Source organism: Epinephelus lanceolatus, chromosome 9, assembly GCF_041903045.1.
Source record: "Epinephelus lanceolatus isolate andai-2023 chromosome 9, ASM4190304v1, whole genome shotgun sequence".
Taxonomy (NCBI): domain Eukaryota; kingdom Metazoa; phylum Chordata; class Actinopteri; order Perciformes; family Serranidae; genus Epinephelus; species Epinephelus lanceolatus.
This window is the reverse complement of record NC_135742.1, coordinates 25,079,580-25,093,281: the sequence shown is the minus strand read 5'-3', so window position 1 is coordinate 25,093,281 and position 13,702 is coordinate 25,079,580. Positions and strand designations below refer to the sequence as shown.

At 42.1% G+C, this 13,702-nt stretch overlaps 3 protein-coding genes across 3 annotated transcripts; 1 reads left to right on the top strand and 2 right to left on the bottom strand.

The window, feature by feature from the left end:
- The first annotated feature begins 1,579 nt into the window (after positions 1–1,579).
- On the top strand, positions 1,580–2,641 carry LOC117252074 (uncharacterized). The gene is made up of 2 exons (XM_033618748.2): positions 1,580–1,718; positions 1,801–2,641. The coding sequence occupies exon 2, from the start codon at positions 1,813–1,815 to the stop codon at positions 2,278–2,280; it is 468 nt and encodes a 155-aa protein (XP_033474639.1). The 5' UTR covers positions 1,580–1,718; positions 1,801–1,812; the 3' UTR covers positions 2,281–2,641.
- Positions 2,642–2,793: 152 nt separating this feature from the next.
- On the bottom strand, positions 2,794–5,622 carry pxmp2 (peroxisomal membrane protein 2). Its single transcript, XM_033618747.2, has 5 exons — positions 5,447–5,622; positions 4,920–5,042; positions 4,605–4,767; positions 3,273–3,392; positions 2,794–3,176 (listed from the first exon to the last, which is right to left on the bottom strand). The coding sequence occupies exons 1-5, from the start codon at positions 5,554–5,556 to the stop codon at positions 3,108–3,110; spliced, it is 585 nt and encodes a 194-aa protein (XP_033474638.1). The 5' UTR covers positions 5,557–5,622; the 3' UTR covers positions 2,794–3,107.
- Positions 5,623–10,589: 4,967 nt separating this feature from the next.
- LOC117253132 (uracil-DNA glycosylase-like) lies at positions 10,590–13,648 on the bottom strand. The gene is made up of 6 exons (XM_033620496.2): positions 13,081–13,648; positions 12,902–12,997; positions 11,309–11,406; positions 11,102–11,190; positions 10,820–10,998; positions 10,590–10,730 (listed from the first exon to the last, which is right to left on the bottom strand). The coding sequence occupies exons 1-6, from the start codon at positions 13,156–13,158 to the stop codon at positions 10,590–10,592; spliced, it is 681 nt and encodes a 226-aa protein (XP_033476387.2). The 5' UTR covers positions 13,159–13,648.
- Between the last annotated feature and the right edge of the window lie 54 nt (positions 13,649–13,702).

The following is a 13,702-nucleotide window of genomic DNA, read 5'->3' as shown; positions in this document are numbered from 1 at the left end:
GCCAAATTATTTTCCGAGAGAAGCCGTCGATACACTGATTCATACACAAACCAAAAGGTTTTAACTTGTCATATGAATCGATGTGCCACAGGTCATTGGGTCCCTTTGAGAGGTACTGTCTCCTATGAAGCCTCCGTTGCTGTCTGTATGTTGACCCTTCACGATCAAACTCGGCTAATATAACTCTAACTTCTGCTTTTTTTGCTTTAAGACCATTTTACGGCACTTCGTAAACACCCATCTATACCCATGCATCTTTCCCGGACCCTGTACTTGTTCCTGGACACAGTCAATGGCACGGCCTAAATCTGCAGTCCTTCGTCAGCTGAGCCTGTTGTCTTTCAGTTTCCTGCTGATAACAGTCCCATGTCTACGTGCAAGAGCAGCAAGAATTTCACTTTATGACATTCCAAGATGAAGATAAAACTTGATTAGCTCAGTTCTCTCCATTATATGGTGGCTGTGTGCATCGGAAGTTGTTAGAGACGAATATGAGTTCATAGTAAATTATCTTGTGCGCACAAGATAAAAAAATACCACCTTTTGGGGCAACTTAAGGGGCTCCATAGTACAAGCCTAGATGCAAGTCTTTTTTTTATTTTGTCAAGTCTAAAGTCATCAAATTTGTGACTCAAGTCTGACTTAAGTCCAAGTCAAGTGACTCGAGTCCACACCTCTGATACTGTACGCATTTCTTTTTCATATTACTAGGCCTATTTATTTTCTAGAAAAGCTAGACAGTTTTAATTGTCATTGCACAGGAATACAGCGAAATTAGCTGTGATTCAGTGAGTGATAAAAATCCAATAAATAAATAAATATTAAAGTATTTAAAGTGCTGCAAGTGCTCAGTGGATGGCAGAATTACAGTAGTAATCATGGCAGTTTGATATTTATATACAGTAGGCTATATACCATATTCTCTATTCTCATAATTATGATATTTATTACTACTTTTTAATTTGGGAAGTTGTTTTGTACAAAAAAAAACTGCTTGTCATGCATTTAGTTTTTTCAGTTTCATTTGACACCTGCTGTGTGGATACATCTGTCTTTGGTTTCAGTATCATGTCATGAAAACAGTGAGTGAGCAGTGTGTTGGCAGCCTGTGTTATGCAATGGCGGTACATTGTTTTAATGTGTGACGTATGTTATGATCTGTATGTATCCTCTTTTCATTCTAGTGTTTGACTCTAATAAAAAAAACAATATTTAATCTTCTCCCTCTCTGTTTTGTTTCTGTAGAAAACTTTTTTAAGTGGCTAAAAATAGAGTATGACGTGTTGTCAGGCACATTTCATCTGATGAAATAATTTTGCTTTCCTAGTTAGTTAGTTACATAAGCTTTTCAGCCCATCTACAGTGGAAGTCCCCGGTTAAATTTTCCTGTAGGTCATTCATACTAACAGCTGTTTCCAAACTGGATTATCAGGTGGTAAATCCATTAAGGTGCCCTAGGGCAGTGTTAGTTGTGATCAAAACATTGCAGTGCCCATTATCAGTGGAGTCATGTTTGGAGAATAGAAACCGAAAGTTATGAGGGCAGAGAAGGGAAAACGAATCTTAGTGAAGGGGAGGGAGTTCAGCAGCTGAGGCTGAGACTATATAAACAGAGGTGAGTTCAAACCTCAGTCAGCTGCTGCTGAACATTTTCTGATATCCTGTCACCACCTGAAGACGAAGACATTTGCAGAGGAATTTATAAAAGTGAACACAAGGTGAGAAGCTCTCTTTGTCTCGATTGGACAGAGTTTTTCTACAGTGGAGTAGTTTTTAATAACGTGTTGAATCATCTTTCAGACCTCTCTCATCATGGATATAACCATCGTTATGCTGAACGGGACTTCCCACACACTGAGCGTGCACCCAGGGGACACAGTGGGCTCTCTGAAACAACGCATCCAGGACAAGTTTGGAGTCCCCTGTGAGAAGCAGAAGCTGATGTTTGTGAATGGTCAGAAGACTCACCTGAGCAATGACGTAATGTCCATCAGCTCCTACGGTTTGCACCCCGGTGCCAGGGTGTCCCTGCTGGTGATCGAGCCGCCGACCATCCAGGTGTTCGTCAGAAACGAGAAGGGGAAGCTCAACACCTATGACATCAAAGCTGACGAGACTGTGGACAACTTAAAGAGCAGGGTCCAGAGCAGAGAGGGGGTCCCGGTGAGCCAGCAGAGGCTCATTCACCAGGGCAGAGAGATGACGGGGGGCAAACTGGCGGACTACAACGTCACTGCCAACAGCACCATCGACCTGAATCTGCGTCTGAGGGGAGGCTGAGGACTGGCTATTGACTCTGAAGGTTCATACTCTGAACATTCCTGATTATCATATAGTATTAAAAAATGATTTTCTGTAGCCTACCTTTATTTTTTTATTAATTATTAAAGGAAATGATCATAATTCAAATGTCTTATTTATTTGTATTTTCATTTTGAACAAAAAAAAAATCAATGCATTCCTCCTGTGTGTAATCATGCATGTCTTAAAAACTTGTTAAGACTTAATTTGGCAATAGAATATGTTATTCTCAGGACAAAGCACGTTGTACTTTAATTTAAAAAATACACCTTGTCATTGGGATTTGTTAACTGGACACTGTTTAAAAAAAATAATAAAGTTCAAAATGTATTGAAAGTCACATTTCCTGTTCTGTGCCATTTCCTCAGCTCTCGGGTGGGGGTGGGGCTGCACCCTGTGCATATCACACCACTAAAAGGCAGGCTGACCATTAAGGCACTCTTTAACATTGATTTATATTATTCCAATATTTAAAACACAGTCTCAGTCATGTATTTCAAGGTTTACTATTACATCTTACAATATTTTGGCAGTGCTCTGTAAAAAATGCATTTATTATAAACTACATTTATTATGTTCTTTAATTACAAACAGTCACATATCCCAAATACAGCAGCATGTTATAATGGCTTCAACTCATTGTACAGGTTTGTTATGAGTTAATCAGAAGAGCTGCTGTATGTGAGAATTATTGTCCAGATTAGAAACACGGTTACAGTAGTGCAGTAACCAGTAGGATGCTGAAGCTGCTGTGAAGAAGCAGTTTCCTCCAGATTCGCCTCTCAGTGAGGAAATCAGGGAGAGCTTCATTTCCTCACAGATGCAAGGTAGGCGTACCAAAATAAGGCCACCATGTTGGCAAACAGCACTCGGAACTGAAAGCAAAAACAGACACAGATTAAACCATTGCAAGAAGTGTTGGTACGTGACTCATCGTTGGCTGGGGGACAGGATGCCAGTCAGATACAAACCTGTACAGGCACAAAGTTGATATTGATGAACTGGAAGGGCGTCCACACTTTCCAGTTCATCTTTAAAGCAGTCCAGTAACTTTGTTTCATCTTCATTTCAAAGTCTCTCCACCCTTTAGCCTGAAAATAGATTGGGATGATTATATATTTGAATTTATTCATCCTTTTGTCTGTGTGAAAACTGGCATATGTTTAATATTGCAGATAATATATGAACACAAGACTAAATACTACAATAAAATATAATAAAAATCCAGAATAGAACATAGGTGGCAGTAGGGCTGGGTGATATAAAGACTATGTACAATTAATTTATTCATTCATTTTCCGTAACAGCTTATCCTGTTAGGGGTCATGGGGGGCTGGAGCCTATCCCAGCTGACATTGGGTGAGAGGCAGGGTACACCCTGGACAGGTTGCCAGACTATCGCAGGGCTGACACATAGAGACAGACAACCATTCACAGTCACATTCACACCTACGGCCGATTTAGAGTCACCAGTTAACCTGCTTGTCTTTGGACTGTGGGAGGAAGCCGGAGTTCCCAGAGAAAACCTACACTGACACAGGGAGAACATGCAAACTTAGCACAGAGGGGCTCCCCCACTTACTCCCTGCCCACAAAGACTTTTTACTTACTAAGGATTTAGGCCCACTTGATTTTTTTATACTCATGTTATAGTTTTGTGTCCTGTGCTGCAAACCTTCAAACCTCTGTAGCTCCAGTGCTACGTGCAAAAAATGTTAACGTACATCACTGCTTTTCATTTTATATAATTTTTCATTTACATGTTGTGCAGCTGCATATTTTCAAACAGGAAATAAAATCCCTGTCTTTGCATTTTATTGTGATCACAGTCTGTGATTTATAAAAGTGCTTGTGACATCTGACATTTGGCTTTGACTTGCAGCTGCACATGTAGCCCATTTTGTGGAAAATATGGAGATAAATACCGAGATATGAATTTCTGTCCATATCGCCCAGCCCTAGGTGGCAGTAAACATAGTCAAAGGGGCAGTTCGCTAATTTTACACATCATTGTAGTCATAGGAAGTACTATAAATCCTTATTTATCAAGCACTGAAGGTCTAATTAAAGATGCTATCAAGCTGCATTATGGGAAGTGTAGGATCCTGTGTTTTTTGAGCTTCACACATACTGGGAGCTAAAAAGAAATCAGGATATCTCGGCCTCTACTGCAGCAATTTTCACCATTCTTTGTAAAAATCTGTCTATTGCAAGTCCCACTGTGATATGCCAGAGCAATATGAAATCACTGGAAGGCCCCTTTAATGAGATGTTTAGGAGTGACAGTTTCTGAGACGTCTCACCTCCAGGACGTTCATAACAAAGTAGAAAAGGAGCAGAAACCCCGGGGCAAAAAAAAGTCGATCCAGTAGCAGACGTTTGACTATGCAGAGCGGGTCTGTGGTGGGTATCCACACTTCCATCAGCTGGTAGAAGTAATGGCTCACCGGCCCGGTAATAAACAACCTGAAATAGACGACAAGGCATAATGTTACTGCCAAAAAATACATGGATGTAGGAGGGGAGTGCAGTTTTGCATGATAGCTGATGTATTTTACACTGTCTCACACATTTTCTTGCAGTCAACCCTCAGTTTTCTTTTCTGTACAACGTCTCACCCATAAATGGCGTAGCGTGCAGCTCCAGTTGTGTCAATCTCACTGACCGCGGCCCCATTCTTGGCCTTTTTCCTCGCCTCCAAAGTCTGAGACAAAAGATTTCCTAGAGCTGAGAGGATGCCACTGAAAACAACAAGCACACACACAACAAACACAGCTCTGTCAGCGTGCAACAGGCACATTGTCAGGTCAAATACACTTGGTAGGGGAGGTTTTCTGGGCAGATGCTGATTGGCTGAAGCCAGAGTGCACACAAAGGGGCAGTCTGTGGTCAGTGCAAACAAAGTTGCCTAGAAGATACACTTTGAGGTCAACAGTCAAGTTAAGACAACAAATGGCGATCTAGGTTACAATGTAGAAAATGGTAACTTAAAAAATAAATCCATAGTTTGACTTTGATAGTGTTTTAATAAATGACAGCGCCTCATTTCTGGCTGTCAAACTAAGGACACAGGACTGTAAAGAAGCACCGGGCTGCAGGAAAGTACCACAGCACCGAGAGTGGGTGAATAACCAGAGCTACAGACCTCGTGACAGACTTAGTGAGGATGGGGTACTTCTTCAGGAGGAGCAGGTACTGCTGTAACAAACGGAACTGAACGGACGCGTCCCGGACTGGCACACTCTGCACAGGCATCGTCAGATGTTTAACTGTACAAACATAACTGACAGGGCGAAGTTGAAAAGGAACTGCGCCCGAATCTTCCGGCTTACGTCATGAGGTCACTAGCGGAGCCACGCCTTCACGTGGACGTCAAACAGCTCACTGTGTACAGCGAGCAAAAGTTTTACAAAATAAAATAATACATTAATACAGTATGCAGACTGTTTAATGGTTTAAAAATATAATTACCCCTAGAAGAAATGTATTTGCAAAGCGGGCGAGAAAGGAAGATACACATTAAAGACAACGTTAATTTTTATGGGAACAAAATAGAGAAATGTCCCTTTTTCATTTTTATTTGAATTTCTTGTCAAAATGCATTTACTCAGTGTGCAAGAACATTAGAGGTTATCATCTTGAGTTGAAGTTTAACACACACATATGTTAAAAATACTGTATTACATACTGTTCCTTATACAATGTTGGGGAGTAATTAGTTACATGTAATTAAATTACAAAATAGATATAATTGCAATCAGTTATTGAGTAAACATAAGTAGGGTAATTAAATAAATTACAGTTACCCTATCAAAATGTCGAGGATCACAAAGGGTTTACATCCAAATATATTATAATCAGTTAAGTTTATTTTATTCTATTCTATTTTATTTTATTTGTGGTGCAGGAATGTATTCTTTGGCATAGACTATTTTAAGGACATTTTCAGCTGTATTGCCCAGTTTAAAACATTTGTTAGAAAAGTAATCAAATGTAATTAGTTACATTACTTTGATGAAGTAATTAAAAATATATGTTAGGTCTATTTATTACATTTTTAACAGAGTAACCAGTAATCTGTAGCCTACCACATTTTAAAAGTAACCTTCCCAACACTGTCCTTGCAACACGCTGCAGTGACTTTCCAAATTAGCATATTTTCTAGTTTTATATAAGGCACCAACTTTCACAGCAACATGAATATTTTATGTAATAAGAGTTAGATTTGAATGAATGTGACTTTTATTTTACAGCAAATTCAACATTTAATGCTACTTTTAAGATGCAGACCTGAAAGTGTATATACACATCAATTTTTTTTGTCTGTTTTTGACTTACCATTTCTGTTATTCTGGCCCCTCCTGGTGGCACAACACAGTGACTACTGACAATATTACAGACTCTCCTCACGGCAGGCATTTTGACTTTTATAGCAAGAAAAACACAAGAGAAACTGGTAACATTAATAATCACATCACTTCATTTAGGTGACTGATCCAGCATCTTCACTACCAGGGCCCTGCCATCCAATAAAATGCAGCCAATGTTGAGGCACTGACATTTTTTAACAATATTTAGGATAGTTTTTTTTTTTTTTTTAACAAATACTCGTTTAAGCATCACAGGAAAGCATTGCAGGTCAGTAGTATAAATAATGTCTTGTGCAGAAGTAAGCGTTATGTAAGAATATGGTGATGAGAGGGAGTTAAGTCAATCTACATTTTTCCAACAGCTCAGTGAAAGTATGAAATGACAGTATTACAGTTTTTTTTAAAGATTTGTAGCACTGTTTACATAGAAAGGCTTCACTCATTTTCACAAAATGGATATCTTAAATTAGATAAAATGTTTGTATTAGCCAAAATGAGCCTGAAACTCTGCAGTGAAGCATGGACAACACCCATTATACCTGCTCTGTGTATCAGAGGAAGTGGACACATTTAGAAACATACAACATCCACTTTCTGGAACCGCTTTAATAGTATCAACTTGTCTATAAAAAAGTAAAAAAAGATACAAACATATTTACAATGTTGAAACAACAGTTTGAGGAAATTCAGTGTATGGCACAAAACAAAAGTTTAATAATAATAATAGTAATAAAAAATCGGTTTTATATAGCGCTTTTCTAAATACTCAAAGACACTTTACAAGAGAATAAGCACAGAAACAGGCACTCAAAACAAAACACTCAAACAAAGGACACTCAAACAAAACACTTAATAAGAGAAAGAGCAGGTAGAGGATGACGGGGGAGGATTTTTAGGTGCAGTAGGTGATCCTGAAGAGATGGGATTTAAGCTGACTCTTGAATGAGGGGAGTGTGTCAGAGTTCCGGATGGCCAGGGGCAGGGAGTTCCAGAGGGTAGGGGTGGCGATGGCAAATGCTCTGTCCCCCAGGGTGCGGTACTTGGTCTTGGTGATGGGGGTGAGAAGGTTGGCATCGGTGGTGCGGAGGCGGCGAGTGGGGAATGGCGATGGAGGAGATCAGTCAGGTAAGAGGGTGCAAGGTTATTTAGGGCTTTGTAGGTGGTGAGGAGGATCTTGAAGTTGATGCGTTGTTTTATGGGAAGCCAGTGAAGTTGACAGAGGATGGGAGTGATGTGTTCTCTGGAGGGGGAGTGAGTGAGCAGTCGGGCAGCCGAGTTTTGAACATATTGCAGTTTTTGAAGAACAGTGGTGGGGAGGGCATACAGGATGCTATTACAATAGTCGAGTCTGGCGGTGATGAAGGTGTGGGTGAGTGTTTCGGCGGCTGAGGAGGAGATAGTGGGGCGAAGGCATGCAATGTTGCGAAGGTAGAAGAAGGATGTTTTGGTGACGTGGTTGATGTGTGATTTGAAGGAGAGTTTGGGGTCCATGATGATGCCGAGGTTTCTGACCACGGGGGAGGGAGTGACAGAGTGACCATCGATGCAGAGTGAGAAGTCCTGGGAGGTGGGGAGGATGGGTTTTGGGCCAAAGATGATAATTTCCGTTTTATTGCTGTTGAGTTTTAGGAAGTTGTGATTCATCCAGGTTTTGATGTCGGTGAGACAGTCGGTGAGGGTAGAGAGAATGGCAGGAGTAATGGCTGTGGTGGTGATGTAAAGCTGGGTATCATCGGCATAACAGTGAAAGTGAAGACCATGGCGGCGGATGATGTGACCTAGTGGGAGCATGTAGAGAATGAAGAGGATCCAGCCAAGCACTGAGCCTTGAGGGACTCCGTGTGAGACAGGGGTGGTGTGGGATTTGTGGTTGTTGATGGAGATATAGTGGAATCTTTCAGACAGGTAGGAGGTGAACCAGGAGAGGGCGGAGTCTGTGATGCCAATGGATTTCAGACGGCTGAGGAGGATGGAGTGACTGACGGTGTCGAAGGCAGCGCTGAGATCGAGGAGGAGGAGAATGGTGAGGGATCCAGAGTCAGAAGAGAGTAAAATGTCGTTTGTTACTTTGACTAGTGCTGTTTCAGTGTAGTGGTGAGTTCGGAAGCCGGATTGGAATGCTTCATACAGGTTATTGGAGAGGAGGTATTGCTTGAGTTGTGTCGCGACGGCTCTTTCCAGTAGTTTTGAGAGGAATGGGAGGTTGGAAATGGGTCTGAAGTTGTTGGGGTTGTCGGGGTCAAGGCCAGGTTTTTTAAGGAGGGGGGTGATGGCAGCGAGCTTAAGAGGTGGGGGAACGATGCCAGAGGTAATGGAGGAGTTGATGGTGTCCGTGATAAGTGGGGCGAGAGAGGTAAAACAGGCTTTGATGAGGTCAGAGGGTATGGGATCCAGGGGGGAGGTGGATGATTTCATGGTGGAGAGTATTTTGGAGATGTCCACTGTGGCTATGGGCGAGAAGAGGGAAAGCCGGTGGTTAGGGGATGAAGGAAGTGGAGGTTCCTGGTCGAGGGTGGTGGCAGAGGAGGTGGCAAGCTGGTTGTGGATGCTTTCTATCTTGGAGTGGAAAAAAGATAAGAAGTTGTTGCATTTCTCCAGGGTGAATGAGGATGATATGTTGTCCTGGGGTTTGAGGAGTTTATTTATGGTGGAAAACAGAGTGCGTGGGTTGGAGGATCCAGAATGAATGATGGCAGAGTAGTAGACAGAGCGGGCTTCTTTGAGTGATGATTTGTAGAGGTGCATGTGATCTTTGTACGCAAGGGCATGTACTGTGAGACCGGTTTTCTTGCGTAGTCGTTCTAGTTGTCTTAGTTGTTTTTTGAGCTTGTGGAGTTCCGGGGTGAACCGGGGGCCAAGTGAGTTAAAATGACAGTTTTGGTTTTTAGGGGGGCCAGTTCGTTAAGGGAGGTAGACAGCGTGTTGTTGTAGATGTTGACAAGGTCCATGGGGGCTGGATTTGCAGGGAGCGTGAGGGCGGAGAGAGTGTTCGATATGCAGGTGGAGAAAGAGACTGGGCAGATGGACTTTAGGTTGCGGAAAGTCATTGTGCGATCCTGTTTGGGTTGGGGGCGGGAATGTCAATGACAAGTGTGATGGCCAGGTGGTCGGAGATGGAGAGGTCGGTGCTGGAGATGTTATGGATGTGGAGGCCAGTGGAGCAAACCAGGTCTAAGATGTGTCCACGGTTGTGGGTGGGAAAGTTGATGTGTTGGGTGAAGCTAAAGCAGTTGAGTAGGTCCAGAAAGTCCATAGCATTTTTACAGTCCGGGGAGTCAATGTGGAGGTTGAAGTCGCCGAGGAGTAAAACAGATGGTGAGATTGAAGACAGTGCAGTGATGAGTTCTGAGAGATCTGATAGGAATGATGGGTTGGGTTTGGGGATGCGGTAGATGATTGAAATGATGACAGGTTTAGGGCCAGGTAGTTTAAAAGCCAGGTGTTCAAAGGATGGAGCAGCAGGGATGGAGAGTGGGTGGGGTTGGAGGTCTTGATGGTACTGTAAATAGCAGCAATGCCCCCTCCTCTGCCCTCAGATCGTGGGTTGTCTATGTAAGAGTATCCAACAGGGGTAGTTTGGTTAAGTGAAAGGTAGTCCAGGGGTTTTTGCCAAGTTTCATTAAGGCAGAGAAGGTCAAGTTGCTTGTCAGTGATAAATTCGTTGAGAATAAGACTTTTATTGTTGAGAGATCTTGTGTTGAAGAGGGCGAGTGTAAGGTACTTTTGTTTTGAAATTGATGCGGCGGAAGTAGGGATTGAGCGGAGGTTGAAAGTGTTCACGCTGAAGTTGTTCAAACTTTAAACTACCAACATGAAACTCTTTCGTAGAGAAATCTTTGCTCACACTACTGCTGGAACAGGAAAACAGTGAAAGCTTATGGGCAAGTTTTGGTCTGTAGTTTGTTGGAAAACATGAACTTAAAGTGCCCTCCAGTTTATTGGAGCCTTTCCAGACTTCTTTAGCAGCTTGTTAGCCTTTGAGAAATGCCTGCACCCAAAAAATCCTTTGTGAGCAGACGAGGGAGAGGGATGCACAGTCTTCAGGACGTGGTGGCGTTTCTACAAAAAGAGATATATATTAACACATACCAACTTAGACACATGAACATGATGAGAAGCTTTGGTTTAAAACAACAGTGCGGACCCACCCTGTTAATAGCAGCTCCTTTCTTCTGAGCATATGATCCCCACAGCATGAAGACAAGGCCTTCCAGGTTGTTGCTGAGCCACTGCACCACAGCGTCAGTGAAGGTCTCCCAGCCTTGGTCTTTGTGGGAGTTGGCCTGGTGCGCTTGGACGGTCAACACAGTGTTGAGCAACAGCACACCTGGAGAGTGAGGTCACAGATGTAGAAGACAGCAGGTCGGTTAATGATCAACAGCTTTCTTGCTGTGCAACTATGCGTCAACAAACTGCTTTTTGAAAAATACCTTGTTGGGACCAGCCAGTCAGATCTCCATGTCCAGGATGCTCAAAGCCTTTAATGTCCGACACCAGCTCTTTGTATATGTTCTTCAGACTTGAGATGAAAAGGATCACAGGTGTAACAAGTATGTCAAAGGACTGCACAGCACTGGACTGATTTGAAGTTAGAAAACTGACTAGTTTACATGCAGAGATACTGAAAAAGTTTTAACCTGGGTGGAGGACTCACTGGTCTTTTGACACTAAAGCACAATCCATGTGCTTGGTTAGGACCATGATATGGATCCTGGCCAAGAATCACCACTTTGACCTGGAATTAGAGACACATCTTAAAGAAATGCAACGGTGATGGTTAATGCCAAACTAAGGGACACTTAACATCATACACTTAACTTCCATTTTATCCACACAGCACAGACTCTTCTGTGCCACTAACCCTAAAGTGCACAGGGCTTTCCTTAACATATGCTAATATTGTGTGTTAACTCTGATTTTCCATTTTCAATTGCACTTTAATGTTCCATGTGTTGTCTTCAGTGCCTGCTGGGGTGTGTATGCAGCATGTAGACAGTCTAGCATATGGGAGGCGCTCAAATAAGTTTATCAACGTATGTCACAATAACTGTGAAGCAAGAAACAATTTAATACTGCCTTAGTGTTATAAAAGACAGGCTGTCTCACAATTTTCTACAGCTGAAGGGAATACTTCGCCGATTTTAAAATCGGCTTAGTATCATAACAATGTGGGTAGTGTGTGTAAATAAACTATGGTAAAACTTCCCTCCCTCATCTCTCAGCTAAACATGTGTCATCCAGTGGATTTTCACCGGCTCTAGCCCAGATTGTACATCCGCATTTTGTGTGCCAGAGAAAGACGTCACTCTGTCTTGTGCTTTCTCAAACTCAGACCAAACTCCCATCAAACTGTAAAACTAGGCAGTGCTGATCAAATATAAACCAAGATTCTGTGTCTTTATTGCCTTTTTCTCACCTAAAATGTCTTCAGAAACACATTTTTGTACACTGTTTGGCTGTAGTATGAGAATTTGTGAACAGGAAGCAGGCGCCATACTGTTTCTCTTATTGTTTAAGAGGCTAAAAAAAAACCCACCTAGACTGGTGAAACCAGTCAGCTCGCTCTGCTCTTTGCCATTGTATTCAGCCCTCTAGATCACATGCTGTTGCACTGGGACGCTTGAAAAAACAGACGAAACCACCTTGGCCTAACGCTTGCAAGAACGCAGGACGAGGAGTAGTTTGGTCCACAGAAGATACTGCACGTCTCCAAATGTGGAATGTAAAATACATCAACAGTCTACAGCACAGCACACAGAAACGCAAAGGTTTTCCTCTAGTTTTAAGTTCATCTGAAAGTGAGGGGCTTCATAACCGCACTGCAGTGCCACGTAAAAGTAAAACAAAACTAGGTCAATATATATACGTTATATTATATATTATAGGCTATAGTGTGAACAAAAAGAGGACTGAGGCTCCATCAGAGCTGAAGTTGACCAGAAACAGAACTGAATCCTCTTTTATTTGAACTGACAATGTGAAAACAAAAACAACTTTATTATATTCTGCTTCTTTTTGATGCGTCCTTATTATATTGTTTTGGGTTTTATACTGTTTGCTTATTATACTGCTCTTTGTTTTTGTACAGTTTACTATTTATTTTTTACTTTGCAACCTACAATAAAAACTGTTTGCTTGTTTATATCAATATCAAATGCTTTATACTTAAGTGTCAGACACAGTGTCACAGGTCAGGATGAGTGGGAAGGTGCCAGTGCAGTCAAACTTACATCTCGGATGTCACACATCTGAGTCCAGCTGAAGACCTGTTCAGCAGGAGGGTACACAGTGTGGCGTTTTCTCTCTTCAGAGACAAAGTTCATCAGCTGTGGCGGACAACATTAAGTTATTTGAACCGTTTAAAACAACAGAGACAGCAGCGCAGTGTGATGTTGACTTGTCATCTCACCCTTTTAAAGTAGGGCTTTCCAAACTCAGCCGACAGTTCCTTTCTCCAGCTTTTCCCAAACCCTGGAGGAGTCCCCATCGCTGCCTGCTTGTTGCGGGTGTGCAAGATTAACTGAGCTGTGTGTGAATTAACTGGTGATAGAGACAGATGTGGTGTGGGCGTGGCCTTTGAGAACCCGTTTCTCAGCTAACTAGGAAATAAACATTGCGATCGCTTCGCGTCTTTTATTTCATTCATCTAAAGCTGTCGTTTGCAATATAATAATAGAAACAGTATACTAGTCTGGACGTCACTCACATTAATGAATCGCCGTTTCCACTGATATCCTCCAAAGACACGTTGAGCCATGGAGATACCAAGTGAGAGCCAGGAGAGCACGATTCCCTGTGACATTCAGTAAACGCTTCACAACAATGAAACCTGAATGCATCCAAAATGTGAGCGGGTTATGTTATAGTCACACGATATAAGTCTATTCAATACTGACGTTAGTCCGTGCCTCTGATGATTCGCCTGTGCATCCAAATCGCTTTAAAATTAGAGTTCACAGTCATGTCAAATGTTTATGAATGAGTTTAAATGAACTGTAAAGAATATCGTTGTGTTGTGCGAAATTAAATGG